Raw genomic sequence first — 27,316 nt, forward strand, 5'->3', positions numbered from 1 at the left:
GCACTGCTGTTCTTCCAGAGGACCTGGGTTCACTTCCCAGCACCCACATGGTGGCTCACAACCTTCTCCAGTTTGAGGAGCAGTCACACCCTCTTTTGGCTTCCGTGAACGCCGCACATACGTGGTGCACATGCATACATGCAGGTAAAACACCCATACACATTAAAATAAACGCATCAAACAAACATTCTCAGTATCGTCCCTCTGCTCCACCCCCATGCAAAGCACTTCAGGGCGCATTTGTTCACTGTAGTCTTTTTATTGGTGTAGGATGAGGGACCTGCCACATCACGTGGGCGTCCTTGCTGCACTAGGTGGCCCACCAGGTGCTCAGGCAAACGTGGTTTTGATCTTCTCCTTCATTTTGCCGAATGTCTCTGAAATCCAGGTCCTTTAGAGAGAGATGAGGACAGGGTCACTGTTTACTGTTTCCTCCAAGGGGCCCAGAGCCCTGTTTCCTGCTCCTTTAGTGTCCCTGACCTTAATCCCCACCCACACTGTCTGTGGGTCAGTTTCTCCGCCTGTTTCCTCACATAGACCAGAGCTCTGTGTGTTTTTAGACAGGGTCTCAGGTAGCCCAGGCTAGCCTCAACCTTGATAGGTAGCTAAAGATGACCTTGAACTTCTGACCCTCCTGTCTCTACCTCCCAGATGCTGGGATGTACCTTTATGTCTGGTTTTCTGTGGTGCTGTGCCAAACCCTAGGCTTCCTGCATGCAAGGCAAGCACTCTATCAACTGAACCACATTTCCCACTCAGATTGAGCATAGTGACATCAAAAGTCAGCCGGGCAGTGGTGGCGCACGCCTTTAATCCCAGCACTCCCTTTATTTATTTATTTTTTTTTGTTTGTTTTTTTGAGACAGGGTTTCAATGTAGTTTTAGAGCCTGTCCTGGAACTAGCTCTTGTAGACCAGGCTGGCCTCGAACTCACAGAGATCCGCCTGCCTCTGCCTCCCGAGTGCTGGGATTAAAGGCGTGTGCCACCACCGCCCGGCCCAGCACTCCCTTTAATCCCAGCACTCCGGAGGCAGAGGCATGCAGAGCTCTGTGAGTTCAAGGCCAGCCTGGTCTACAAGAGCTAGTTCAGGACAGGCTCCAAAGCTACAGAGAAACTCTGTCTTAAAAAAACTGAAGGGGGGAAAAAAGAAAGGAAGAAATCAAAAGTCAAAGAACTTCCTCTTTCAAAGCCCGCCAGTTTGTGAGAGTTGGTGAACAGGTGTGTAAAGAGGACAAAGGACACCTTCAGGTGTTCCTCAGACAGCATCTCCCTGATCTGGGCTGGCCAGCTAGCCCCAGGGATCTGCCTGCCTCTCCATCAGGGAGGTTAAAAGCATTCACCACCTTACTTCACTTACACTTTGTTTTTTGAAAACAGGGTTTCTCTCTGTAGCCCTGGTTGTCCTGGATCTCGCTCTGTAGAGCAGGCTGGCCTTGAACTCACAGAAATCCACCTGTCTCTGCCTCTTCATCTGCCTCCCAAGTGCTGGGATTAAAGGGGTATGCCACCACTACCTGGTCACTTATGGACTTTTTTAAAGCTTTACTTTTATACGTGAATTTGTGTGCTTGGGTGCCTGCAGAGGCCAGGAGCCGGCATTGTAGCCCCTGGAGCTGGAATTACAGGCTGTTGTGAGCCACCTGACGTGGGTGCTGGGGACAGCACGTGCTCTTCGCTGCTGAACCTCAAGACTGACTTTTAAAATGCGGATCCTGGGCATCAACTTCAGGCATTTTATACACTGAATGACCTTCCCTCAGTCTCCCTCCCTCTTCTTATCTTTAGTTAGCTTTTTTTTTCTAAATCTTGTTTGTTTTATTTGTTGGTTTTAAAAACATGTGCCACCACACCGCACGAGGCGTGCCATCTCTTGCTTCGCGCCCACTCTGGCCTGTGCTTGCCTAAGCTGTCACCACCCTTTTTCTTGCCTTCCTCCTTGGCCCAAGTTATTCCCCTTGTCTGAAAGGCCGGTCTCTCTTGTCTGTAAATCTTCCTGCCCCAGGGCCTTTGCACTTTCCCTACACAGGAAACTTTCTTGCCAAGTTTAGGCCTGCCTGGCTGGATATTGGTAATCAAACTCAGACCTCGCTTTAAATGAATGGTTTGTCCACTTGCCAAAACGAGCAGAAATTGGCTAAACCAACCTGTTTACAGCATACCAGACGCCTCTCAGGTTGCTTTCATTTCCCTTTCAAAATCGCTCCCTCTTTTTTTTTTCCCTTTGTATCTTTTTTGAGGCAGAGCCTTGTCCTGTGCCCCAGGCCTTCCCTCAACCTCCCAAGTTGCTAGGTTTTGCTTTTTATCTGTCCCCCCCCCCCAGACAGGGTTCATTTGTGTAGCCTTGGCTGTGCTAAAACTGGCTCTGTAGACCAGGCTGGCCTCGAACTCACAGAGATCTATCTGACTGCTTCTGCCTCCTGAGGGCTGGGATTAAAGGTGTGTATCACCAGCTCCCAGCTAGTGGCTGGGGTCTTAGCCCAGCATCCCCTAACCTCCCTTCTTTAGTTATCTTTTGGGCTAGTGTGAACTATGACCCCCATCCCAACTCTCCTCTCTTTCTATTCCTGTCCCCGAGACTCCTGGTCATATCTTGTCTCCAGAACATATAGGTATCTCAAGATCTAAGGGAGCTCAGGGTCCAAGGTGGTCTGTAAGCCCCCAAGCTTGGGCCCTTCACTACCACCCAGAAATCCCTCTACCAGGTGGCTAGGAGTTCCACGGCCTGCTCCCCTGACTCCGAGCACCTTGAAACCTAACTCTGTGACCTCAGGGACAGTGTCAATCACTTTTCTGGTGCTCAGCTTCCCCACTGTGGCAGTGTCAGATTGTCCACTAGGGCTTTTTACACAGACACCCTCAGAACCTGCCCTGCCGTGAAAGAGCCTAACCGGGTCTTGGTCAGAAATTCCTTCTGTTTGATGTGTTCAATGGCTGCCCGGGCCTTATCTTCCAAAGTGTTCCCAAACTCCTTCAGCTTATCCGGTAAGTTCTCAAATGTGCTGGATAAGTCAGGGGTCGCCTGGGCGGGGGCTGGGCCTGCAACGAGAGGGTTGTAGGCAAACCCGTTAGCATGGGGGAGGGTATCGGAGTGACCCACCAGACTCAGGACGATGCTCACTAGTGTGTTACTTCACTGTCCACCGTCACCATCTACGCTCCACCCCTTTTAGGAAGATCAGCCAATCCCAGGGGCGAGATGTCCTACGCCATCTGTAGCTAGGGCTCTTCTGGACAGACTAGCCTCCCGCAGTACCACTTTGACAGAAAAATAAGCTATCTGGCAGGTGGGGTGGCGGACCATCCAAGGGCCGTATTGGAACGGGGGACAAAGAAAGGAACCTCAGAGCTCTCGCGAGGGTCCTTTAAGTCTCGTCCCCAGGCCCACAACCAGTTCCACACTTCCATGCCCATTTCTTACCTTCCAAAGCCATGGCCAGTACCACAATCAGGACAGGAAGTGAGATGAAGAGCCTCATCGTGGCTGGAGGGGCACCCTGGAGGCGGAGGGGGGGGGGGGAGTATCACTAACACCTTCCCACCCCCACCATGATCCCACCACCCCCACCCCTTGGCTGTAGGAAGTGGGGAGCACTTTCCCACGCACCAACCTGGATCTAAGTCAGATAGATCTGTTAGGTGGAGCGCAGGAGTGGGAGGATCCTGCACAGGGGTTTAACAGGTTGGGGCAGGGGGCGGAGCAGGCTCCTCGCCCTCCCCCTGAGCCTCCCCCTTGCCTTTGTGCCCACCTACTTTTTTTTTTTTTTTTTTTTTTTTTTTTTTTTTTTTTTTTTTTTTTTTTTTTGACGTAGTCTCTTTGTCTGGCCTGGGACTTGTGATCCTCCTGCCTCTGCCTCTCTTGTGAGTGTTGAGATTACAGGCATGCACGACCATAACCGGCCCACCTCTTTCTGCCATACTGTTGGCTACTGGGAGTCAGGCCCCTCCCAAGCCCATCATTTAGGCCTAAAACTTGTCACTGGTCACTGGTTAGCACCCTCACTCCCACTCAGGAAATACATTGGTCTCACCCACTCTCTGAGGCTGTCCCACCTTAGAAACAACTCCCCCCACCCGCCCGTACTTCCAGATCCCACCCCCAGCTCACACTGCATCCTCCGGTTAGCTCTGCTCTGCCCTTTCCTTGACCACAAGCCTCAGCGCAGACTCTGTGTCAGGATGCTGGGAGCTGGCCCCCACCTCCCTTCACCTCCAATGCCTTTGCATCTGGGCACCCCAGACCTCCTCTGATGCCCTCTAGGATCTTGTCACGCCCTAATCTGCCTTCTTTAGGAGTTGCCTCTACAGTGAGTCAAAACTGCAGAGCCTCTCAGCTTGCAAAGCTGCACAGTGCCCCCCCCCAACTGACACAAACCACCCCTCCCTCCCTGTAAGACACTATTAGCTCTTGTTGGGCCTCTCAGGCCCCTCCAGGCCCCAGACCTGCCTCCCTGCCCCCTCCCTCCACCACATCCTTTCCCTGAGGCTGGAGTCCAAGGCCTTTCCCTCCCTCAGAGATGTCATTGACCGCTAGTGACCCCCTGGCAGCTGGTGGCTATGGGCCCCAGACTCTAGGTTGGCTGGCCCGCTGCCCCTGCAACCCACGTGTCAGTTCCAGGGAGGGGGCTCAACAGGGGATGGTTGTGAAAGGGGAGGAACAGATTCGACCCTGGCTGGGTTGCAACATCTCTGGGGCCAGCTCACAGCTTCTTGTCCGTGTGGGCGCCAGGCCTGACCCTCTTGCTTCCTGAACTGAACACTGCTCAATGCTCAAGCACCCATCTGAATAATGTAACAGATTGCCCCTGCTCCATCCCTGAGCTTCCAGTTTCATCCTCTCCCCGGCAACAGGGCCTCCTGTGCCACAGGTGGGTCATGGAAGCACAGCTAAGGTTATTAAACTACTAGCCATTCAACTCTGATTTTTTTCTTCTTTCTTTCTTTCTTTCCTTCTTTCTTTCTTTCTTTTTTTCTTTCTTTCTTTCCTTCTTTCTTTCTTTTTCTTTCTTTTTTGTGAGACAGAGTTTTGCTGTGTAGCCCTGGCTGTACTGAAACTCACTGTGTAGACCATGCTGGCCTTGAACTCAAAGATCCACCTGCCTCTGCCTCCCAAGTTGCATGCACCACCTCTGCTCGGCTTCAGTGCTGATTCTTACACTTCAAGATGACGCTCTGATTTTTAGTAAGGTCAACCAGCACTCCATGGCTCCCCTTACAAACCTTCTTCTCTAATGTCTTTCTATGGTCCCTGCCTCACCTCTGGTATGACCAGGTCCCTTCCTTTGCTTACAGCTCTCTGCTTTTGGTGGTACATTCCTGTAAATCCCCCACTTGGGGTGCGGAAGCAGGAAGATATGGAGTTCAAGGACAGTCTTGGTTATAGAGTGAGTTTAGGCCAGCCTGGGCTATAGGAGATCCTGATTCAAAAAACAACAACGAAAAGGGCTGAGGAGGACACGGCTCAGCTGGTTGAACACTTGCCTGGCATGGAAGGAAAGCCTGGATGCCATCCATAGCCCTACATACAGCTGGGGGTGATAGTGCACGTCTATCCAGAACCAAGGACTTGGAGGCAGGAAGACCAGGGTTTCAAGGTCATCCTTGGCTACGCGGAGATAGCTCTGGGTGGGTACATTGAGGCCTTGTTTCAAATGAACAAAAACAAAATATCTCTTTAGAACTCAAAATTGAGCTCTAAGCTTGATCTGGTGGCACAAACCTGTAATTCCAGCCTTTCCAGCATTTGGGGCTTAGGCAAGCGGATTCAGCGTTCAAAGCCAACCTGGCTCAAATAACACCAAAACAATTCAGTTCTTTAGTGGGAGTCATGCCTGATATGGTCTCCCCTCATCTGGATATTGGAGGCTCTGAGAGTGTGTTCCTAGCTCCTAGGCATGAAGTGTGGCTGTCCTGAGCCCTGCCACTCAGCCCACTGACCTTTCTTTTCCCTGGGTCCCGTGAATCACCTGTGGGAGTGGTGCCTGCCTCCAGATAATGCTCAATGTGGTGCCAGGAACAGCTCCAGGCTCAGGGTGTGCCAGAGGCAGTGGGGGACTGAAACCATGGTCTGACCCAAGAGACAAACAGCTCAAGCCCTGGCCTGCCCCTGTTGGTGGGAGCCCTGCTAAGCTCCTGAGAACTGAGGGGGTGGGAGGGAAAGCCAGCCAGGGGCTCTCCAGCTTCCACCCTGACCCCTCCAAGTGCCAGCTCCCAATCAGAACAGACAGAGAAAACATCTTCGTATCCCCATAGGCTTCCTGGAAAGACAAATAGCAGAAGTGGGGGAGAAAGGGTGGGCTTGGGGCCGCCCAAAGCCTGACCCAGAGGAAGCAGAGAAGTAGCTATCTTCAGAGTGAAGGAGAAAGGCAGAGGCTCCAAGAGCCACACTGTTAGAAGGGAATGGATCAACCAAAGACCCAGAGCAAAAGACACTGCAGGAGGCGAGATAACAGAGGCTCAGGAAAACAGGAAGCCAGAAAAGGAAGCCCTAAGAGTGAACAGAGAGGAGACAAAGCCAGGAGAAGGAATCAGATAAGACTACAGCGGAGGAGGGATGAGTCCGGCAGATGAGTAAACACAGCCCAGGAGATGTTTAAGTTGGGAAAAGCAGCTCAGCAGAGATAGGGTGGTGCACACCTGTTTTCTTAGTTCCCGCAGAGGCTGAGGACAAAGATTCAAATATTCAAGGCCTGCCCAGGCTGGAGGTCAAGGAATCTCAGTTGAGATCCGATCTCAAAATAAAAAGAAGGGCAGTAATATAGACCAGTATTAGAGCTCCTGCCTAGAATCCCCCAGTGAGGGGCTGGGGATGTGGCTCAGTGGTAGAACCCCTGCCTAGAATCCCTCAGTGAGAGGCTGGGGTGTGACTCGGTGGTAGAGCCCCTGCCTAGAATCCACCAGTGAGGGGTCGGGGGTGTGGCTCAGTGGTAGAACCCCTGCCTAGAATCCCCCAGTGAGGGCTGGGGTGTGGCTCGGTGGTAGAGCCCCTGCCTAGAATCCACCAGTGAGGGGTCGGGGGTGTGGCTCAGTGGTAGAACCCCTGCCTAGAATCCCCCAGTGAGGGCTGGGGTGTGGCTCAGTGGTAGAGCCCCTGCCTAGAATCCCCCAGTGAGAGGCTGGGGTGTGACTCGGTGGTAGAGCCCCTGCCTAGAATCCACCAGTGAGGGGTCGGGGGTGTGGCTCAGTGGTAGAGCCCCTGCCTAGAATCCCCCAGTGAGGGCCTGGGGTGTGGCTCAGTGGTCGAGCCCCTGCCTAGAATCCCCCACTGAGGGGCTATGGGTGTGACCCAATGGTAGAGTTATCAGCTCTTCAAGTTGCTAGGTTCAAGGCTTAATCTTTTGCTGCAGAACCAGAACAAACCAAACTATAGGTGAAACAAAAGAACATAGCCTCCCCTACCCTGCAGGGCAGTGACGGTGTCAGGGAATGTGTGGCTAACATGAGGGAGAGAAGATAAATTGAGATTAGAGCTGTAAACTGTGTAGAATCACTCTCAGAGACCCAGCAGGTGCTTGGAGAATCTTTATTAAGCAAGGGCCACCAGGGGGCCAAAGCGGTACTGGGGACAGGGCCACCTGCTGGCCGTGGGTGTTGCTGCAGTGAGTAGGAGAGGGATACTCATTGATTCTCCTGGGGCACTGAGGAGGGGGGGATGGGGTTGGTAGCCACTGAGGCCTGTATCTTCTCCACGAGGTTTGCCCACTGGCGCTGCATGTCTTCCACCAGCGGCTCGAACCAGCCCTTGAGGCGGGCCTGGAAAATCTCGGCTTGCAGGCGCATCTGCTGGGCCTGCTCCTCCACCTTAGCGCGCACCTCCTCCATCTGCTCACGCACCTCTTCCAGGCGGTCACGGGCCTGGTTGCCCACCTCCTCCAGTCGCCCTCGGATGCGGGCACCCAAAGCCTGGGCGCGTTCGCGCAGGGGCTGGACGGCCCCAGCGCCTAGATTGGCTGTGCGCTGGCGACCCTGCTCTACCAATGGCCCCAGGCGCTCACGGATGGCGCCCACGCCACGCTCCGCGCCCTCGCGTGCCCCGGCCTTGTACACCGCCAGGCGCTTCTGCAGATCCTCCGCATCCCGCATCAAGCGCTTGCGCAATTTGCGCAGGTGCGTGGTGAGGCGGGCCCGCAGCTCCTCTGTGCTCTGGCCCAGCATGGTCTGCACCTCGTTGCGGTACAGCCCTAGTCGGCTGCGTAAATCCTCCATGTCTGCACCGAGCCGAGACTGTGCTGCCTGCACCTCTTTGGCCAGCCTGGCTCGAGTCTCCTCCGCCATTGGGCCCATCTGTTCCTCCAGCTCCTTTTTGTAAGCCTTCAGTTCCGTCATGGTGTCCTCCATCAGTACCCTGCAGGCCCAGAGGAAACACACAGGAAAGATGAGGACCAAGACAGAAGGGCCCCAAAGACAGGGGTGAGGTGGGCAAGAAACTAAGACAGAAGGGTGTGCTGAGCCTTTGAAGCCAGCTTGAGTTAGAGATTGGGACTCTTGTTTTAAGCCAAAAACCGCTGGGTGGCACAAATCTTTAATCCTAGCACTCAGGACGCAGAGGCAGGCGGATCTCTGTGAGTTTGAGTTTTTTTTTGAGTGTTCGAGTGAGTTCTGGGACAGCCAGAACTGTTTACACAGAGAAACCCTGTCTCGAAAAGAACAAAAAGAGAAAAGAAAAGAAAAGAAAATCCCAGTACCCAGAAGGCTAAATAAGGCAGGAATATTGAGTTCAAGGCTAGCCTGGGTTACACACAAGAAACAAGAAGGGGGTAGGTGCCCAGAGAGTCAGACACCCTGAGGCCTGGAGGATGTTCAGTGGGTGCAGAGGGTGAAGGTACAGGACTGGGCACTCACGTCAGTTCCTGCGTGACTTGTGAAGTCTGCAGTTCTTCCTGGACCTGGTCAGACAGTGTCTGCACCCAGCGTAGATAATCCCAGAAGCGGCCCAGGGCCTGCTCCCAAGGTTGGTTGGTCTGCCATCCCAGCTGATCGGTCACCTCCGGCTCCAGCTCCGGCTCTCCCTCGGCCAGGCATCCTGTGCAGAGTAAGTTCAAGGCTGGGTCAGGACCTACAGTGCCCTTGGGTCTCTTTGAAGCAACAGTGGGTCTGAAGGGGGTGGAGTCTGTTCCGTTACTACAAGCATGCATTGTCTTGGTATCCCAGAAGTACAGAGCAAAGACCAGGCAGGTGTGGAATTAGAAAATATATACTTCCCTTTTTAAAGCAAATATATATTACATATTTTAACTTTGTGTGTGTGTGTGTGTGTGTGCGCGCGCGCGTGCGTGCGCGCGCGTCCCTTGGAGGTCATAAGACAGCTAGAAGGAATCGGCTCTCTCCTTCCACCATACTGGTCCTGGAGATGACAGGTCTTCAGGCTTGGTGGCAGCACCTTTACCCCCTGAGCTATATCGCAAGTCAATCCTCTTATTTTACAGATAGGGTAAATCAAGGAAACCACACAGCTGTGCTCCGGGATATTTTATCTCAGAGAGGCCTCAGAACTGCCCCAGTCCCAGCTCGCCAGCGTCCAGCGTTAGAGACCTAGGGATAGAAAGGGGTCAAGAGAAGAGCAGAGGAAGAGGCACCAGAGTGAACCCTTGTTCCCATACCTGCCAGCAATGTGACCACCAGCACGGCCCACAGAGCCTTCATCTTCCCGATTGTAAGTGGCCAGTCTGGGGAAGAGAGAAATTGTCTTTGAAAAGCTAGGGGGGTACTCCGCCCACCCAGAAAGCCCCACCCTACCTCCCTTCTCAGTTCTGAGAACTCAACCAATCACAAACATTTCCCAAAGAGAGCTCCTCCAGTTCCCAAAGGTCTAAGTACTCTCCCTCCGGTGTTAGCTATCGGCATCCCTGGGGAAGATCCGCTGCCAAAAATTCCAGCTCCCTCTCCTAGGGTTCAAATTCCACCTCACCAGGACACAGCGGGCAGTCCAGTTTACATCCCTCATTCTGCCTTCCCGGCTAAGCCCTGCTTTCCGTTTTGGTGCTAATTTACCGCGCACTTAATCATCCTCTAGCCCCGCGAGGTGGTGCCCTCACATAACCCCAGAACTCGGGACACTGAGGCATGGGGATCGTCAGTTTGAGGTCAGCCCAGGTTACTTGGGGACTGCGATGGAAACCAGTAGGTGTTTATATAAACACAGACTAAGGCACATTCCCGGTTCTTTCGCGGAAGGATGGTCCCACCTTCTGGTTGTGCTGGATGCCGTGCTCCATACTCCAGGAGGTGGCCCCTCCAGCTCCTCCATCTGTCCTGACTCGGGCAAAGGCTAGTCACCTCATGTCCTTAGTTTGTCCCCAAGTGCTTCTATAGTGCTTTCTGCTTTTCCAATTCTTGCCCGTTTCCTAGACGCCTGGAGATCCCAAGGTCCCCAGCCTACATCTTCCCAAGACCCCTGGGTGAGTCCCCAACCCAGCGTGTCTTACCAGCTCCTTCAGAAACAAGTCCTTAGCCTCTGGGGGTTGAGCAGGGCGCTGGATCCCAGACTCGTCCAATTATAGGGCTCCCCCTGCCCCGCCCCCTCCTCAGGGCTAGGGCGGACTGGGCCAGCCCCCTGTCACGAGGCGGGTTGCTCCCCCCCCCCCTTCACAGCAGGGCAGAGGAAAGAGGTGGAGTTTGGAGGCCTTGTGACCCCCCCCCCCACCACACACACAAGTGAATTTACACTTCATCGAATAAACCATGCATCTTTCTCCATAGTGAGATGCTGGCGCCCAGAGTACTCTTTCCCGACTTTTCTTATGGGGTCTGGTGCACTTTAAAGGAAGAGGGTTGGAGGCTTAAGTGGAAAGTGGGGAGAGCCGCGGGGGTCCAGGCCTGTGTCTGTTAAGAGGCTAGACTTCTGGGGTAAATTTTAGCTCCCCACCCCCTTTGTTCATTCATCAGGTACAAAAAGGTAAACTCTCCGTGTCCCGGGGCTGCAAAAACTCCAGTTCCACTGGGTTTGAAGCAATACACCGAGGCAAGCCCTGGAAGCCCAGATGCCAGGACTTTAGTCCTGCTAGTTGCCAGATGTGTGACCTAAGGAGAGGGAACTACTCTTCCAGAGTACAGGACCCTCAAAATTACAAGCCGGAATTGCGTGTGTGCCACTGGCATTTCTGAGCAACTTCTTTGCCCTAAGATCAGAGCAGTTATTTTTGCTGGCGGGCACCTGTAGTCCTGGCCACTTGGGAAGCCAAGGCAGGAGGAGCTCAGGTAGTCAGGGTAAGCCCTATGCTAACAAAAAGTGAGAAAGTAACTGCACCTGGGTCGTCTCAGGTAGGGCCAAGGTTGCTAGAGGCCTGCCAGTTGCACCAAAGTTTCCTATTCCCAGGTGCTGCCCAGAGAGGGTGGCAGAAGAAGCCACACAGTAAGGTTTGGCACTAAACTGGGCAGGCACATGATTCTACAGGATGGCAAGATGAGAACACCTTATTCCAAGAAGGGTACAGGGTGCCTGGCCAGGCCCAGGCCTGTTAGCTTCGGCTTTATTGAACTCTGGCAAGAAGTGGGTGTGGTGAAGTTTCTGTGGGTTATTAAGGGTCAGCCCCATTGGCCAGCTAACATCCCCAGATCATGCAACAGAAAGGGTTTCGGTGTTGTTGTCTACAGGGACATGAGCCAGTTTATTTGAGTCTTGCTTGGCATTACAAAATCCAGCACTTCCAGCAGGGTGCCATGAGGAGCGCAGGACTCTAGCCACAGAAGCAGAACCCAGTTTGAAGTTGGTACTACACCCCACCAGAGCAAGGGCCAGAATGTAGCCCCATGGAAAAGCACTTTGGTGGCCTAGCACCTGCCTGACACGTGAGGTCCAGTTACATCTTCAACCAGCAAAAAATAAAGCTGGACACTTCCTTTGTTTCAGTCTGGGAAGGTCCAAGGGCCCCTTCCTTCCCGAGAGCTACTTTCTGTATTGTGCTGAATTTCTTCCAGGAACTTAGTTTCTTCCTGAAGTTTCTGAGACCTCTGACCTTCCTACCCGGAGAAAGTTACCACAAGCTACCACCTCAGCCCTTTTTGGAACAGGGAGGCTCCAGAGCCCCATCTCCCTGCCCCCACCCTATTTGTAGAGACAAAGTCCTCTGCCACCTCTCAGGGTCAGGCTGCACAGGGGCAAGTGACCTGGAGCCACCCTCCTGGTGAGGCCAGGCCTGTGATGGCCATGCCACGGGAAGGTGACTGAGGCTGGGCCAGGCTTTCCCTATCCTGTTACCGCGTACCCGTGACCCTCGGCGCCCCCTGCTGGCAGCTGTGCTCAGCAAGTGGAGAAATCGAGGCCTCTCAGATCTTTTTTCCATGTGTATTTTTTGTTTTTTAAGTTTTTTTTTCTGTAAAATGTCCCGGTTCTTCCATAACTTATAAACATGATTTCTATGGAGGGGTGGAGGGGAAAGTGACGGGCGGCCGGGCGCTCCTCTGCTGCCCTCGGGAGGACAGGGACATCACGTCATGTCTTTCGTCCCTGAGCCTGTCCAGCCGCCTCTGCCGGAGCTCTCAGTATTGAGTGCCTTTCAGATTCCAGAACTCCCTCTGGGACCCCAGGCCCCCTGGACACTATCCCCTGGTACTGGGGATCCTCGGGCGTGGGGTGGATCCCCTCCTTCCCGCTGCCCAGACCCCAGGAGGGAGGGAGAGGAGGGGAAGGCGGCCAGCCCAGTGGTAGTCTGCAGAGGAACGGCAAGAGGGCTCAGCCGATGGTGAGGCCAAAGCCACACAGGAACTTATTCTTGCGGTGGTTCAGGAAGGCGCAGAGGGACAGCGTCAGGGGAAGAGGAGGCAGCTTCTTTTCCAGCGTGGCGCCCACGATCCAGTTACTGTTCACAGAGCCTGTGGGCCAAGAGAGGGGTAGAGAATGGGTGGGTCGATGTGCCTGATCACCTCTGTGGGTAGTCACACCAGCCCTGTCACATGTCAACCAGCTACTTGGGCTGCTCCTCTTCCAAGCCCTGATCTCTGGGAATGGTCGATTTCCTGAACATGCAGGTGCATGAGAACCTTAGGGGTTGGACGCCAACTTAGCTGTCCCCAGGGAAAGGGACAGAATGAATAGGAAAAAGGTAGCAGGGCTGGACTCAATTGACCCCTAACTGCAGGGGACTGTGGGATTGGGGTCACAAGCAGACCCCAGCATCAGGGCCCCAAAGAGAGCTGAGACCACCTGACTAAGACCCAGATCACCCAGGTCTGAAAAGACCGGGTTACTGCCTAGATAGAACAGGACAGTCTGGACCTGACCGTCACCACCTAGACTCTGACGGGCTGCTTCCCACTCGTGTGTCACTTGAGGGAACCTCAACTGAAATGTCTTCAGAAGACCAGGTGGCAGGCAAGCCTGCAGGGCATTTTCTTAAGTGACATGGGAATACCCAGCTCACTGTGGGTGGGACTGCCCAGGGGCCAGTAGTCCTGGGGACACAGAAAAGCAGGCCGAGGAGGCCATAAGGAGCAAAGTCACTAGACAGTCTCCACGGCCTTCTGCACCAGTTCCTGCCTCCAGGTTCCTGCCCTGACTTCTCAGTGACGCAAGTGTGACCGGAGAGTTGCAAGCCAAAATAAACTTCTCCTCCCCACCTTGCTTATGGTCGTGGTGTTTCACCACAGCAGTAAGGCAGGATAGAGAGGGGAGGGCCATGTTGCCTTTCATTCAGTGCAGAAGGGGAGAGAGCTTGCCAGATAGGCTAACACTCACGAGATGTGCCCCGTTTGGTAACCGCCCTGAGGAATTCACAAGTGTACAAAGGCCCCCAGCACACAGCCAGCTGAGTCACCCCTGTCTGTTTTCTAGGAGGGAAACTGAGGCCTTCGTTACCTTTGAAGAGGAAGTTGGCCTTGGGAAGGTCCAGCTGGTACCCAAAGGAGGCGCTAGTGTCCTGCATCCTGGTGCTGGCCTCGAACTCCACACCCACCTGCAGCTGGGGAGGGAAGGCCCGGCACATGTGAGCTGCCCAATGGGGCTCCTGGACACACCAACAGCACCAGCCAAACTAGGAAGCACTCCCTCCAGCTCACCTGGTCACTGGCTTTGTGGTAATAAGTCGCGTGCATGCCTGCCTGGCCCAGCGTTACTGTTGCCAACCAGTTGTTCACTAGGAGAGCAGAGTTGGGTGAGGGCTGGGTATCAAGGGGATGAGGGCATCTGGAAACCCACAGCCTCATTGTTCAGACCCTAGAGCTCTTCCCTCATTCCGAGGTACAGGCCACAGCCTCCTCCCTCAGACCACAAGTGTGCCCCAGGCTCACGTGTGTATTTCCCAGCTAGAGACATGACAGTGCCTTCTTCTCCAGGCCGCCGGTGGTAGACGAGCTCTCCCCCCAGGGCCAGACATGGCGTGATGCTCTGGAGATAGTGGGCCACGAGGATTCCTGCAGGAGGAGAAGGCGCTCAGACTCCAGGGCCCTGCAGGCCTGGATTTACCTCGCCACAGGGGCTCCTCCTGTTAACCCTTAGGACAATTCCCGCCTTTCTGAGGAGCTTCCCTAAACCATCAGAGAGGGGTGTACTCCCATAGAACGGGAGCAAGTACACCTTTAGGCCCAGTACTCGGGAGACGGGGGAAGTGAGGTTCCAGGCCAGCCAGGGATACACAGTGACACATCTCAAAAAGAGGGCCTTTGCAGAGGACCATCTGGCAGAACAGGCAGGACTACATGAGGGCCAGCCTGTGCAGGGATTAAGGCCCTCCCCTCAGAAGTGGGAAGCGAGGCCCAGAGTCTTAGCCAGGGCCTTGGTGTGTGCTGAGAAGTGTGACCATGGCTAGGACAGAGGCACCCTGGGCTGATGGACTCAGGAGTAGTGTGTTTCCTCAGTGAGCAGGGGACCATCAGCTTCAGGACAGGATCAACCAAATCTGGGCACACCTCTGACCACCATTAATGAACCAACCAACCAACCAACCAACCAACCAGAGGAAACAGAGCCAAAGTCCTGAGTGGCCACCTACAGACAGCAACTTCAAGGCAGAACACCCTCCACCACAGCTGTAGGGACCTCTGGGATTAAGGACTAACCCAGCCCTAAGTGTGTCTCTAACAGTCCTTAGCTTTGGGGCGCCACTGCCCCCCACAAATCATTTCTCTATGCCCAGCCTCCTCTATCTCCAGGAGACCCCACAGCACACACACAGCCTAGGGGTCTCATCGCAGCACAACCCAACTGCTCTCTCAAGAGCCTGCCATAGCTTCCCAGTGCCCTGGGAGGATCTGAGACCCTCACAATAATCTGCGGTGTCCTATGGGTTGGACCAAGCTTCAGAGCTTTGTACGCTTGCGTGACACAGCCTGTCACTAAAGCTTTCCCTTGACCCAGCTGACTAAACATCTACAAGGCGTGCCCCAGATCTGATCTCCTTTAGTGCGTCAACTGAGACAATCATGGGACACCAGGCTGACCTGTCCTCCTCAGCCCTTTCCTAAAGGGCTGAATTTGAAGCCTCTTCCTCTTAGGAGCTTGCAGCTCTTTATTCCCTCCAGCCAGGGTCTTAGCACGTGGGCCAGAAATGCCTTGAACACGTAGCCCTCCCATTTTAGCCTAATATATGATCAGATTAGAGGTACCACCATAGCCCAGTTTTGGCCTTAACATTTAAAGATGTGTATGGGTGTTCTGCCTAAATGTATGTCTCTGTGACATGCACACCGGGTGCCCAGAGGCCAGAATAGGTTATCAAATTGCCTCGATCAGTTACAGGTGGTTATGAACTGGCATCTAGATCCTAGGAATTTAACCTGGGTCCTTTGGAAAACCAGTCAGTGCTGGCTGGTTCAGCGTCTCTCTCAAAAATGGGGTCTCATGGGCCGTGGTGGCACAGGGCTTTAATCCCAGCACTGGGGAGGCAGAGGCAGGTGGATCTCCGTGAGTTCGAGGCCAGCCTGGTCTACAAGAGCTAGTTCCAGGACAGGCTCCAAAAGTCAGAGAAACCCTGTCTTGAAAAAAAAAAAAAAAGTCTCATGCCAGGTAAGACCTTAATCCCAACACATGTGACAGAGGAAGAGGCAGGAAGAGAGTTTGAGGCCAACCTGGTCTACATAGACACCCTGCTTCAACAAAGGATCTTGCCATGTGGTTCTGGCTAGCCTCAAACTTGTGGCAATCCTTCTGCCTTGACCTCCCAAGTGGCTGGATTATAGGCATGTGCCACCGCACTCTACTCGAGATTTCATCCCCACCCTCATCAGCAGTTGTGCAAGCATGTGTATGTTGCTCGTGCAAGTGTACATAAGTCAGAAGACAACTTGTGGAGCGGGTTTCCTTGCGTGTTTGTCAGAGGGATCAAACTCGGCAAGTCAGACACAGCAGCAAGTGCTTTTTTCCCTGTTAAGCCACCCTGTTGGTCCCACCTTGTTCTTTGCCATTGTTTAATACTCTCTCTGTAACTCTGGATGGCCTAGAACTTTTGGGGATTCTCCTGCCCCCTCCTCCCAAGTGTTAGAATTACAGGTGAGAACCAAGCTCAACAGACTGAGACAAAGCCTCTCTATGGATTTGGGGTGTCCAGCTCTGGTCAGTGTGGTTGCTGAGGACCCAGTGCAGGGTTCTGTGCATGCTAGGCAAGCGCTCTACCATCCAGCCTGTAGTGCTGCAGATGAACAGAGCCCATGGTGTTAATATGCGCAATGACCTGAAGCTCGACTCCAGCCTTTGCAGTCCTGATTCTTGACCTCTCTATCCCAGGCTGCCTAGGAGGCTCTGCGGTTCCTCCCAAGCTTGTCTGCACTGGTCCCCACTGCAGAAGCCCCACAAAGACATGAGTTTTGAGTATAGCACTGGTTTCCGCAATGTATTAAGTAAGATACTTCTGATGGGCACAACTTGGAGGGTATCGTCAACAGCTAAACATGGCACACCCAAGGACAGTCTAGCCAAAGTCACATCCTGAGGCTTAAAGCACAAAAGTTTTTTTTTTCTTCTTTTTTCTTTTTTTTGGTTTTTCGAGACAGGGTTTCTCTGCAGCTTTTTTAGAGCCTGTCCTGGAACTAGCTCTTGTAGACCAGGCTGGCCTCGAACTCACAGAGATACGCCTGCCTCTGCCTCCCGAGTGCTGAGATTAAAGGCATGCGCCATCACCGCCCGGCCACAAAAGCTTTGAATGAATTTCTGGTGGGGACACAGCCCAGAGGTAGATCCCCTGCCTAGACTCCCTGAGCGAGGGTTTGGGGATGTGATACAGAGGTGGAGAACCTGCCTAGTCTTGGCTTCCATCTTTAGCACTGCAAAAGCATGAACGAGGATCATAAAGCCAGGCACATCAATAAAATCACCTTCTTCAAGCAAATGGATGAATGAACCTAACGTCCTAAGGGACTAGTACCATCCAAACTGCAACCGCCAAGGTAAGGGCAGGTCTCAGGAAGGCAGGCTGGAAGGCCCCACCAGGTTCCACCCTGATCTGCTCAAAGTTGATAGCTTTTTCTTTTAGTTTTGACAGGGTTTCTCCGTGTGGCCCTGGCTGTCCCGAAACTCGTAAAGATCCGCCTACCTCTATGTTTGCAGCACTAGGACAGCTCTGCCGACAGCGTCTTAAATGACTACCGGCGTAATCCCAGCACTCAGGAGGCAGAGGCAGGCGGATGAATTTGAGTCCGAGGTCTACAAGAGCTAGTTCCAGGACAGGCTCCAAAGCTACAGAGGAACCCTGTCTCAAAAAAACAAAAAGAAAAACACCAGCCACTCTGCAGATGTATAGGTTGGATGCCTAGAGGGCAGGCATCTATGTTCCAGCCAGAGACCCTATCATCCCCAAAATGCCAGTAAACCCCCCCCCCCCCCCCCCAAAAAAAAAAAAAAAATCACCCCTCCCTCCTCCTTTTGCCTCTTGGCTGAGGTAGTGCCATTTTGGAGTAGCTGTCTCGGGCACTCCAGTAAAGATAAAGCCTTGTGTTAGAAGCCATCATAGCTGGGCCAGCCAGAGGGTCCAGAAGGCGAGAGCCTGATGATTGCCATCCCTGGTACCTGACGCGGAAGGATAATCAGCTCCTGAAAGTTGTCCTGATCTGCACTTGCACCCATAGCATGCACCCACACACAACGATAAAGTAAAAAGAAAGGAGCAATCAGTCCTTTGAACTCACTTTGAGTGGGACTCATCCTAACAGTAACAAATGCATCGTACGAATATTTGGAGGTATAACATGCTTGCAGGTAGAGCGGCACACTCTAATCCCGCCACCCAGGAGATAGGCAGCCAAAGCTCTGTTCAACTCCAAGCCAGTCCTCGAGAACAAAACAATTTTCTTATGGTGCTGGGACTAGAACCCAGGACCTTGCTCACAAGCTCTCCACCAGAGCCATGCCACAAGCACCTCACTGCTGGACCTATCTATACCTGACATCTCTCTGTGCTCTTTATCTAGAGTCCCTGCTGGGATGGGCAGAAAGAGGTGGACTCTGCTCACTACCCATCACCAGTACTTAAATACACTGTATGGGGCACACTCAGCACACTGGCATTCAATGTGCGAACAAGACAGGCAAGCAGCCAACTTCTGCCGGCAACAAAAAAAGAATGGAAGGTTGGGCAGCGGTGGCGCATGCCTTTAATCCCAGCACTCAGGAGTCGGGAGGCAGAAGCAGGGTGATCTCTGTGAGTTGAGGCCAACCTGGTCTACAAGAGCTAGTTCCAGGGCAGGCACCAAAGCTACAGAGAAACCCCGTCGTCCTCCCCCCTCCCCCAAAGAAGTTCAGATATCAGTACTCACTTTGACCTGTCTGGTCGTTCCTTGTTGGGACATGGCCACCACATGCCACCATTCCACACACTATTGCTCCCAATTCCATGTCTCACACTAAGATTAGTTCCCATCACCTGGTGCCCAGCATGTGCCTGATCTTACAGTGCCATGAGCCAAGATTCACCAGTGTCACTAGGGTCCACATGACCAAGCAGGCAGCAGCAGTCCAGGGTTGAACTATGTCCCCACCCTCATCGTCACTGCTCCAAGACAGACCAAGGTTGTCTTTTAGCACACCATGTGCCCTCCCCCATCACTGTTTACTCTGCACCTCAGTGGGTGGTGCTGTTTGGAGAGGCCCAGGAGGCGTGGCCTTGACTGAAGATTTAGGTCACTGGGGGTAGGCTCTGAACTTTCAAAGCCTCATGCCATTTCCAGTGTGGTCTCTTTGCTTCCCGTTTCTGTTGCTGTGCCTGCCACTTGCTGTCATGTCTCACTGCCATGACAAACTCTGGATCTGTAAGCCATGGCGCCTCTACCACAGCAGCAGAGAGCCAACGCTCCAGGCTGGCCTTCACCTGGGCGGCCTCTGCAGCACCAATCTGCCGTGCACCTGAGCACAGGTTGAGTATAGGTTTGTGTCACCAAACTCACATTTATTATTCATTTATTTTGATTTCTTTGTTTCAAAGACCACCTCACTATGTAGCCCAGGCTGGCCTTAAAGGTGTCCTTCAGGGAACCCAGATCCTATGTCCAGCAGCCATAAGGTGGCTCGCAGCAGTCTAATCCCAGCTCAAGGGGATGGATACGCTCTTCTGTCTCTCAGGGCAACAGACGCACATGCAGGCAAACATCATACACAGCAAATAATTTTTTTTTTAAAGAACATGTACCCTCCCCTAAAGGGTTCCAAGCCTGATCCTTGATCCTCCCCAGCCCTGGGATTACAGGTGTGACCACACCTGGCCTTTTGTTTTGCTTTTTCTTCTTTTTTGAGGCAGCACAGGCTGCCAGAAATTCATGACTGCCCTGCCTTAGCCTTGCAAGCTCTGGGATCACAAGGTTGTCTGACACCCAAGTGTCTCAAGTCGTTCCTTCCTACTCTGCCATCCCTCAGAGGGAAGCAAGAGACAAAGTCACACTTGCTTTGTGGGGAAGGGGGAATTGGATCAAGGCCTCAGGACCACCCGTGAGCCCCTCCCCCACCTCTTACCTGAACCCACCAAGACATCTGGGTTCCCTAGGGTGACAGCAGCCGTGAAGTCAGAACCCCGGTATTCCCCATCCACCTGCCAGTTCACGAACTTTGACTGCTGGGTCTGTAGGGAAGGGGCAGTATGAGGACCATGGATGAGGGAGCACCTGTGAGGGTGACAGGCCACACACACCCACGCACGACTCACCTGGATGGCCATCTTGGACCTGAGGCCTGGGCTCAGCTGATGGATGACCTGTGCATTGAGGCTGCCACTGTTGTCCATGTCACCTACCAGCACGGGAAAGGCCTGCGGGGCAGAGGGCGGCTTAGAAGTCAGAGAAGCAACACAGCAGTTAAGTCTAAGCAAGATGCCTGGACTCTAAGCACCACACTGGCAGCCCCTCCTCCAGGAAGCCTCCTCAGTGCTTGGCCGTGCCCATTTTGGTCCCCTCAGCAACACAGCCCCCTCTGGAACTGGTGGATTGAGCCCAAAGCTTCTGTCACTGCTCATCCTGCCAGGCCAATAATCTGGGTACTGATTAGCTGAGTTTTTTGGGGGGAGGTTGTTTTTTAAGTTTCTCAAGCCCTGGCTTCTCTGTGTAGCCCTGGCTGTCCTGGAACTCTGTAAAGCAGACTGGTCACAAATGCAGAGATCCTCCTGCCTCTGCCTCCTGAGTGCTGGGATTAAGGGTGTGCACCACCACTGCCCAGTTACTCTCTCTTTTTGAGATAGGGTTTCACATTGCTCAGAGCAGCCTCAAAGGAATGCTCTTTGTTTCCGTTGCTGAGATGAGCACCAGCACCAAAAGTTAACTGAGGAGAAAAGATCAACTTTGCCTTCTAGTTCCATACCACAGTGCATCACTGAGGTAAGTTGGGGCAGGAGCTGAGGCCCTGCGGGTGCTACTCACTGGCTTATTAGCTTTGCCCATAGCACCCAGGGCCACCGGGCCAGGGGTAGCACTGCCCAGTGAGCTGGGTCCTCACATCCATCATCACTCACGAACATGCCCTGCAGTCAATCTGGAGGTGGCATTTCCAACTGAAGTCCCTCTTCCCAGATGTCTGCAGCTCGCATCAAGCAGACACACACCAGTCAGCACACTAGCTATGTCACACAGGATAATTGTGACTTCCTAAGTGCTAGATTACATGTCTGATCCACCAGTGTGCTCTTTGGTTTGTAAGTCTGTTCACTAATTTATACAAGTGGGTCTTGCTATGTGGCCTGAACTCATATTTTGTAGGTAGGCTCTGCTTCCTGACTGAAAACACAACCTCCTCAGGGGTCCTCCATTCCTGAAACCATGTCTTCTCCGCCAGGATGGCATACTTCCTCTCCAACTATTGTAGGCCACTTGCTTCCCACACCTGGGGACTTCCCAATCTCCAAGCAATGTCACAGTCCAGTTTGGACTCTTACATATCTACCCCCTTTTACTCTTCAGAACACATCTCGAGGGGCCAATGAGATGGCTCAGTAGGGAGGTCAAGGCGCTTGTCACCAAGCCTGAGGACATGAGTTCAATCACAGGACACACAAGGTAGAAGCAAAGAAATGACTGTTGGAAAGCTGTCCTCTGCACCCAAAGGCCTCCCCACACACAAATAAACGTAAGTCAGTGTGCACTTCACGGCTTTTCTGCCTCCCAATACTAGGAGCCTCCTACAGATGGGCAGCCAAACAAGGTCCCCTAGCTACTTTAAAGCAGCTGCAGGAAGCACTTACTCTTGTCAGTGGCCAGACCTTGCTGATCTGGAGGTATAATAGTGGAGAAAATTTACAAAAGAAAAAAAAAAAGAGTATCAGGCACGGAGGCACAAATCTTGAATCCCAATCCTGGGAGACAGAGGCAGAAGGGCAAAAAGATCTCTGAGTTGGATAACAGCATGGTTTACATAAAGAGTTCTAGTCCAGCTAGGGCTTGGATAGGTAAGAACTCTCCTACACACAAGTATCAGAACCACGGTTCAAATCTCCAGTACTTGCATAAGCACCAGGTATGGCTGCAGAGACAATGGGTCCTTTGAGCTGGCTGGTGAGCCACTCCAGATCAGATGTTCTGTTTTGGCATTTGCAAATGCAAACGCTGGAACAGGCACCTGCACATGTGCATACTTCACTCAAAGTGCACACGTTAAGTGTCGAGGATGTAATTCAGCTGGTAATAATGCTTGCCTAGAATGCCCTGGGTTTGATTCCCAGCACCAGATAAAACCTACACATGATGACTTATGCCTGAAACCCCGGCAGTTGGGGAGACAAAGACAGTTTAAGATCATCCTAAGCTACAGCTCAAGCCCAGCTGGGACATGAGACTTTGTCTCCAAAAGCAAAAAACCAGAACAGGTAACATAAGCAGACTCAGGACCAGTTCCTACCCCTCCCAAAGCTCCACATCCCACTATCCACCCCCTGCTAGGGCAGCAGGTGCAACACACCCAAAGCAATCATCTAACCCCATTTCCTCCCCTTGCCACATTTTTTCCGTGGCTCTCCAGCGCCCCCTAGAGGACGTCCAAGTACAGAGTCTGACATTCCTGGTCCTATACCTGGTTCCCAGCATACGGGTCATCACCGGGTCTTGAAGTACTTGCTCCCCTCTTCTATCACCCAGCCCAGGACCAAACAAAGAACAAGTATGCTAGGGATGCTGCTGCAGGAGGGAATCACCTGTCCTGACACCACCTCCGAGCCTGTCACTTGTCCACCTATTCCCTCAATGGAAGAATTGGATGGAAGAATGACCAAAAGAACCTTACCTCTGTGGGACTCAGCTGCTTCGTCCCCACGTACGTAACCCCAAAGTGGTAATTGGACTCCCCAATTGTGCCGAGGGCTACTGTGTGGGTTACCTGAGGGAAGAGTGTGAGTTATGTATGGGGTCTTGGAAAAGCTGGCTTATCCAAAGACAGAGTTTTGGGGCTGGGCAGGGAATAAAAACTAGGGGTACAGGGAGTGAACACTGGGTGGCAAACCATCCAACCCAGCAGCTGAACAAAACAAACACCAGGCTTGGCCGGACAATATTAAGAGGCACCTAGAGAGAAAAGTGGAGCTAGAGTGGGCTACACACTTGCCCTTGCACCCCGGCTTGAGGCTGCAGGGTAAGAGGCACCTTTCAATTCTGGGCGCCTAAATCCAAACCTTCCCACTCCCCTAGAGTAGCCATCCTGGAATGTGTGAGACTCTTACTGCTCATTTTCCTTTTATGTTTTGATGCAGGGTCTTGCTATGCATCCCAAGGCTGGCCTGGGACATAGAATCTTCCCGCTTCAGCCCCTGCCAGTGCTGAGATCAGAAGTGTAAGCTACTAGAGTGCTATCTACTTGTCACCTACCAAAACGCCCATGCCTTTAGGAGCACGAGGGGAGCTGTATGCATGGAGGTCATGGCACCACAGACTCACCTGGAAGCGGTTACTCAACCCTTTGTTGACTGTGAGTTTGACACCCTCCATCTGCACTGGAAACAGCTCTGTAGAAGAGAGATGCTGTTACACTCCAAATCCCCCCTGCTCTCCTCCCAGCCCCAGCTCTCTCCGTTGACCCACGTCTCACAGAACATCCCACCACTAGAGGAAACTGCCTAGTGAATGGTGCTGGGCCCTCTGGTTGTTTCTAAAACCCAGTGCAATCACCTGGATTTAGGAAATTCAACTTTCTTACCAAATTTCTCATCCATACAACGCGGATCCTCACCACACAGAACTGTTCCAAGTATTTTATAAGTTAACACGTATTTTAGCATCAAAGATAAAAGTGTACCTCTCTTACGATCAAAATGATCCTAGGCCAGGATCCAGATCCCCTGGGTTGCACCCCTCACATGAACATTGGGGAACACCTTGCTGACACTGTGACCTTGGGCCATAATTCCTTTCCTGATCACACACACTAAAGAGTATGGCGGGGTTGGTCCCGGGGCTCGCAGTGTCCAAGACTTCTCTCTCCGGCTGTGGCATTTTTCCCCAGGGACTTCGCCATGTGATCGCAGCTCCGAGCTCCAAGTCCAAGGTCCCACCATCCCATCCCATCCAAAACTCCTCATATTCTGTTCAATGATTGCAACGATGCGCGCCAATCCTCCGGGGTCCTTCCCCTTTCCCTCAGGTAAGCAGGGCCCGGCACCCCTCACCTTTACACTTCCGGTGGCACTCCTCGAACGTGCCCGGGTTGGGCAGGCAGCCACAGCCCCCATCGTCCGAGGCCCCAGTAGCGCCGCCGGTCGCAGTCCCGGGAGTCCGTTCCGAGCCGCGGCCCGCGCTCGATCCTGTGCCCAGGCCACCCCCGAGCGGCGGCAGCGTAAAGCCGGGCGGCGAAGGCGGCGGCGGCGGTAGCCCCACGAGGGACGGCGTAGGAGGCGGCGGTGGCCCTGCGGGCGGAGAGCTGGCGGCCAACACGTTCCCCATGGTATCTGCGAGGGGAAGGGCCAGAGGTCAGAGGTCAGGGGCCACACACACACTCCCGGATGCGACCTCAGCCACCTCCCACCCAACTCGGACCCGGTTCTCACTGGCGGCGGCGGCGACGGCGGCGCCTGTTCCCAGCCTGGGCTCCGCTCCTACCCCGTGCGCTCCGCGCAACCGAACCCACTGCCGCCGCCGCGGCTGTCTCCCCGCCCCATGGAGCCCATTGGTTCATTTTTTTCTCCAAAATCCGCCCATCACGCTAGAAGCGGGACTTTTTATTGGAGTTCCGGAAGGAAGTACCACCCATCTCGCTGAAACACCATTTCTATTGGTTCTCAATGTCAATCGGTCAGAGCCGCTTCTTCGCCTTTCCTATTGGCTGGCATAACCCATGCCCATTGGTTCACGACCCCGCGGGTCTGGGACTGGCTCTCCATTTGTCGATACCGCTCGCTTCGCAACGCCCACTTGCTCATTGCCCCACCATCCTCCTGGAGGAGCGGAGCTCCGCCCCAGAAAACGCCGTGACCATTGGGCAGCTTTGGCTCATTTCGCACTCTCATTGGCTACGGAATGTCTAGTGGGCCGCCTTCGGCGACGTTTGCATTAGTTATCTCATTGGCTAAGGTATCGGGGTCAAAGGACGTGGGCCGAGGTGCGTTGCACCGTAGACGCTGCTAGGCAGCAAGGTCAGGTTCGGCGCCCCACCAGGCACTGCGGTGAAGGGGCTGGGTCGCCGACGGCAGAGCCGGAAGTGCGACCCCTTCCCACAGTGCCTCGGGAAAGCCTCAAACAGTCCTGTGAAGAGTGGCCCGCGTTGACTTACCCACAATGCCCGCCTTCCCCTGACCACAGCTGCCTCGGAGCCCACCCCTCGTGTTACCCAGCATGCCGGACGCTCCCGCGTCACCGCGGCTTCTATCTTTGGCCCATTCATTCCTTTCCCATTACCCAGCATTCATTCTCCCATTCATTGCGCTTCATTTCCTCAACTGTTTTGCCCATTTCTGCCCGTTCACTTTCTCACTTTCACCATCCTTCCGGCCTTTCTAATTATCTGTCTTGTCTTGGAATCTTACCTCCTGGCTATTTTACCCATTACACCACATTCCTTGTTTCTTCTTATCTCTTTGCCTCTGGCTCATTCATTTAGATACATTACCCATCACGCCACGCCACGGGGGCTTCTTTGAAAATATTTTCCCCATGATCTATTTTTTTAATGACCCCCCCTCAGCTTCTCAAGTACCCTTAGCCTATTTTTTTTTTTTTTTTTTTTTTGGTTTTTTCGAGACAGGGTTTCTCTGTGGCTTTGGAGCCTGTCCTGGAGCTAGCTCTTGTAGACCAGGCTGTTCTCGAACTCACAGAGATCCGCCTGCCTCTGCCTCCCGAGTGCTGGGATTAAAGGTGTGCGCCACCACCGCCCGGCTGCCCTTAGCCTATTAATTGCCATTGACTTACTAAACCTAAGCCCCTCTTGGCTGGTTACTGGTGTGTTTCTCTGTTTCCATTACTTAGAGCTGTTAATCGTTAGGCAGCTGTTGTAGCCAGTCCTTTCAATACAGTCTGCACGTTAGACGTCTCTTGTATCCCTGTCATTTTGTTTTAGTTAATACGGTTTTACTTATTACTATTATCAGTTTCTGGGATATCTTTGGTCTTTGCGGAGGGGACCAATTTTGTATTGACTTATGGCTCTCCAATTCCTTCAAGCCCCAGCCCTTACTCATTTCCCTCATATCTTATCCCACTCTAAACTCACAGAAAACACAAGACTTTATCAAAGTATAAATTCATATTTTGTAGGAAATGCTTACAAAATAATATTGCCCAGACTCCCAACCCAGATGCCCAGATGTCCCATCTCATACACACCCCAACCCCCTAAAGAGAGATACGTAATTCCCTTCCATTAGATAGAGGTCAAAAGGATTCAGTAGTCTTCAAGATAAGAGCAAATCTCTCAAACCTGGGGTGGCAAGGCACACTTGCGTTAGGCTCTCCCCTCCAGCTCTGGAGACAGGAACTGGGGTACCGGGTGATGAGAAGAGGGTGTGAACCCTGAGATTCCTGCCTGCAGGAGTGGGTGGAGATGGGGAGGTCCTACCTTACACAGGGGAGTCTTCTTTTCACCTTTGGGGAAGAGGGAGGGGAGGGATCAGGTGAGCTTCTGCTGCCTGGAGGGCTCAGGTCTGAGCAGCAGGGGGCCCCTGATCCCCTTCTTGCAGACCTGTGGGGACTCTATTGCCTGAGGGCAAGTCCAAGGTCCCAAGTCTTCTTTATGGGTAGGTGAGATCTAGGTGGGCGGTGAGTGGCAAGGTCAGACGGTCACAATCTTAGGAGTCCTTGAGGGGGTCAGAGGTGGTGCAGAAGGACCCTCTGAGCTCCCTGCCTCGAGAGATAAAATTCCCAGGTTTCCAGCCACGCAGGTTTGTCTGGGTCAGAATCATAAGTTGGAGGTCATGGTGGAGTCACTAAGAAGTCACAGGTGGATTGCAGGGGTGATAGCTGACCCTGGCTTGGCTGGAAGTCAGAGAGTGTCCTAGATCACTGGTGGAAAGCTTGGGGGGGGGTGTCAAGGGTGAAAGTTGAGAGATCAGAGGCCCTGTGCCTCACACATACATGGCCCGTGACACAAAAAAGTCTTTGCCTTGGTAGGAATCATTGGGGCTGGGGTAGGACAGGGCATCATAAATAGGATTAATTTTATCCAGGAAGTCTTCCTCCTCATCATCTTCCTCCTCGTCTTCAAGATCCAGGGAAACTCCCTCCACAACAGAGGGTACTGGAGGTACCAGAAGAGAAGGTCCCAGGCCTGTGGCTCCCAAAAGCAGGGGTCCCGACCGCTCTTCCAGGGTGGGCAGCTCATGATACCTAGGCGTATCCTACAAGTGGAGAGCAAGCAGGAATTCAAGGTCACCTCAGTCTCAGGATGGCATTTCCTGATCTGTCCCTTGGTCCAAGATTCCTGACCACCTTATCCCTATGTCAAAAAGACTCAAGCACCCCACTGTCATCCTTTCTCCCTGGACGAAACTGCTCAGTATGGCCATC

General features: G+C 53.1%; 4 protein-coding genes across 6 annotated transcripts in view; all 4 read right to left on the bottom strand.

The window, feature by feature from the left end:
* Positions 1 to 239: 239 nt before the first annotated feature.
* On the bottom strand, positions 240 to 3,667 carry Apoc1 (apolipoprotein C1). 2 transcript variants are annotated; one of them, XM_038339131.1, is made up of 4 exons: positions 3,610 to 3,667; positions 3,420 to 3,495; positions 2,890 to 3,037; positions 240 to 391 (listed from the first exon to the last, which is right to left on the bottom strand). In XM_038339131.1, exons 2-4 carry the CDS (start codon positions 3,475 to 3,477, stop codon positions 331 to 333), a joined length of 267 nt encoding a protein of 88 aa, XP_038195059.1. In that variant the 5' UTR covers positions 3,478 to 3,495; positions 3,610 to 3,667; the 3' UTR covers positions 240 to 330. The 2 variants fall into 2 exon arrangements, with proteins under 2 accessions (XP_038195059.1, XP_038195058.1); XM_038339130.1 differs by having other exon boundaries at positions 2,869 to 3,037.
* A 3,839-nt stretch (positions 3,668 to 7,506) lies between these two features.
* Positions 7,507 to 10,517, bottom strand: Apoe (apolipoprotein E). Its single transcript, XM_038340545.2, has 4 exons — positions 10,423 to 10,517; positions 9,598 to 9,663; positions 8,840 to 9,020; positions 7,507 to 8,342 (listed from the first exon to the last, which is right to left on the bottom strand). The coding sequence occupies exons 2-4, from the start codon at positions 9,638 to 9,640 to the stop codon at positions 7,616 to 7,618; spliced, it is 951 nt and encodes a 316-aa protein (XP_038196473.1). The 5' UTR covers positions 9,641 to 9,663; positions 10,423 to 10,517; the 3' UTR covers positions 7,507 to 7,615.
* Positions 10,518 to 12,267: 1,750 nt separating this feature from the next.
* Positions 12,268 to 24,497, bottom strand: Tomm40 (translocase of outer mitochondrial membrane 40). 2 transcript variants are annotated; one of them, XM_038339916.2, is made up of 10 exons: positions 24,367 to 24,497; positions 23,989 to 24,267; positions 23,261 to 23,328; positions 22,614 to 22,706; positions 20,056 to 20,157; positions 19,866 to 19,971; positions 14,222 to 14,344; positions 13,991 to 14,067; positions 13,791 to 13,893; positions 12,268 to 12,808 (listed from the first exon to the last, which is right to left on the bottom strand). In XM_038339916.2, exons 2-10 carry the CDS (start codon positions 24,260 to 24,262, stop codon positions 12,669 to 12,671), a joined length of 1,086 nt encoding a protein of 361 aa, XP_038195844.1. In that variant the 5' UTR covers positions 24,263 to 24,267; positions 24,367 to 24,497; the 3' UTR covers positions 12,268 to 12,668. The 2 variants fall into 2 exon arrangements, with proteins under 2 accessions (XP_038195844.1, XP_038195845.1); XM_038339917.2 differs by having other exon boundaries at positions 24,356 to 24,457.
* Positions 24,498 to 26,038: 1,541 nt separating this feature from the next.
* Nectin2 (nectin cell adhesion molecule 2) overlaps positions 26,039 to 27,316 on the bottom strand; it is a 34,036-nt gene continuing 32,758 nt past the window's right edge. Inside the window, exon 9 of the mRNA XM_038339696.1 lies at positions 26,039 to 27,147. Coding sequence (XP_038195624.1) covers positions 26,875 to 27,147 — 273 coding nt within the window. The 3' untranslated portion in view covers positions 26,039 to 26,874. The remainder of the gene's footprint in view (positions 27,148 to 27,316) is intronic.

The sequence above is a fragment of the Arvicola amphibius genome, chromosome 8 (genome assembly GCF_903992535.2).
Source record: "Arvicola amphibius chromosome 8, mArvAmp1.2, whole genome shotgun sequence".
NCBI lineage: Eukaryota > Metazoa > Chordata > Mammalia > Rodentia > Cricetidae > Arvicola > Arvicola amphibius.

Bases quoted from the DNA above. Each gene is read 5' to 3' on its own strand.
- Apoe (XM_038340545.2), bottom strand. From the start codon at position 9,640: ATGAAGGCTCTGTGGGCCGTGCTGGTGGTCACATTGCTGGCAG. The intron at 9,021-9,597 runs GTATGGGAACAA...TACTCTGCACAG, and splicing joins GGTGGTCACATTGCTGGCAG to GATGCCTGGCCGAGGGAGAG. The intron at 8,343-8,839 runs GTGAGTGCCCAG...CTGGGCCTGCAG, and splicing joins CAAGTCACGCAGGAACTGAC to GGTACTGATGGAGGACACCA.
- Tomm40 (XM_038339916.2), bottom strand. From the start codon at position 24,262: ATGGGGAACGTGTTGGCCGCCAGCTCTCCGCCCGCAGGGCCACCGCCG. The intron at 22,707-23,260 runs GTGAGTCTGTGG...CTCTTCCCTCAG, and splicing joins GGTTGAGTAACCGCTTCCAG to GTAACCCACACAGTAGCCCT. The intron at 14,068-14,221 runs GTGAGCCTGGGG...CTGCTCTCCTAG, and splicing joins TCTAGCTGGGAAATACACAC to TGAACAACTGGTTGGCAACA.
- Apoc1 (XM_038339130.1), bottom strand. From the start codon at position 3,477: ATGAGGCTCTTCATCTCACTTCCTGTCCTGATTGTGGTACTGGCCATG. The intron at 3,038-3,419 runs GTAAGAAATGGG...CTCTCGTTGCAG, and splicing joins ACTGGCCATGGCTTTGGAAG to GCCCAGCCCCCGCCCAGGCG. The intron at 392-2,868 runs GCAGGTTCTGAG...CTCTCTCTAAAG, and splicing joins TTAGGCTCTTTCACGGCAGG to GACCTGGATTTCAGAGACAT.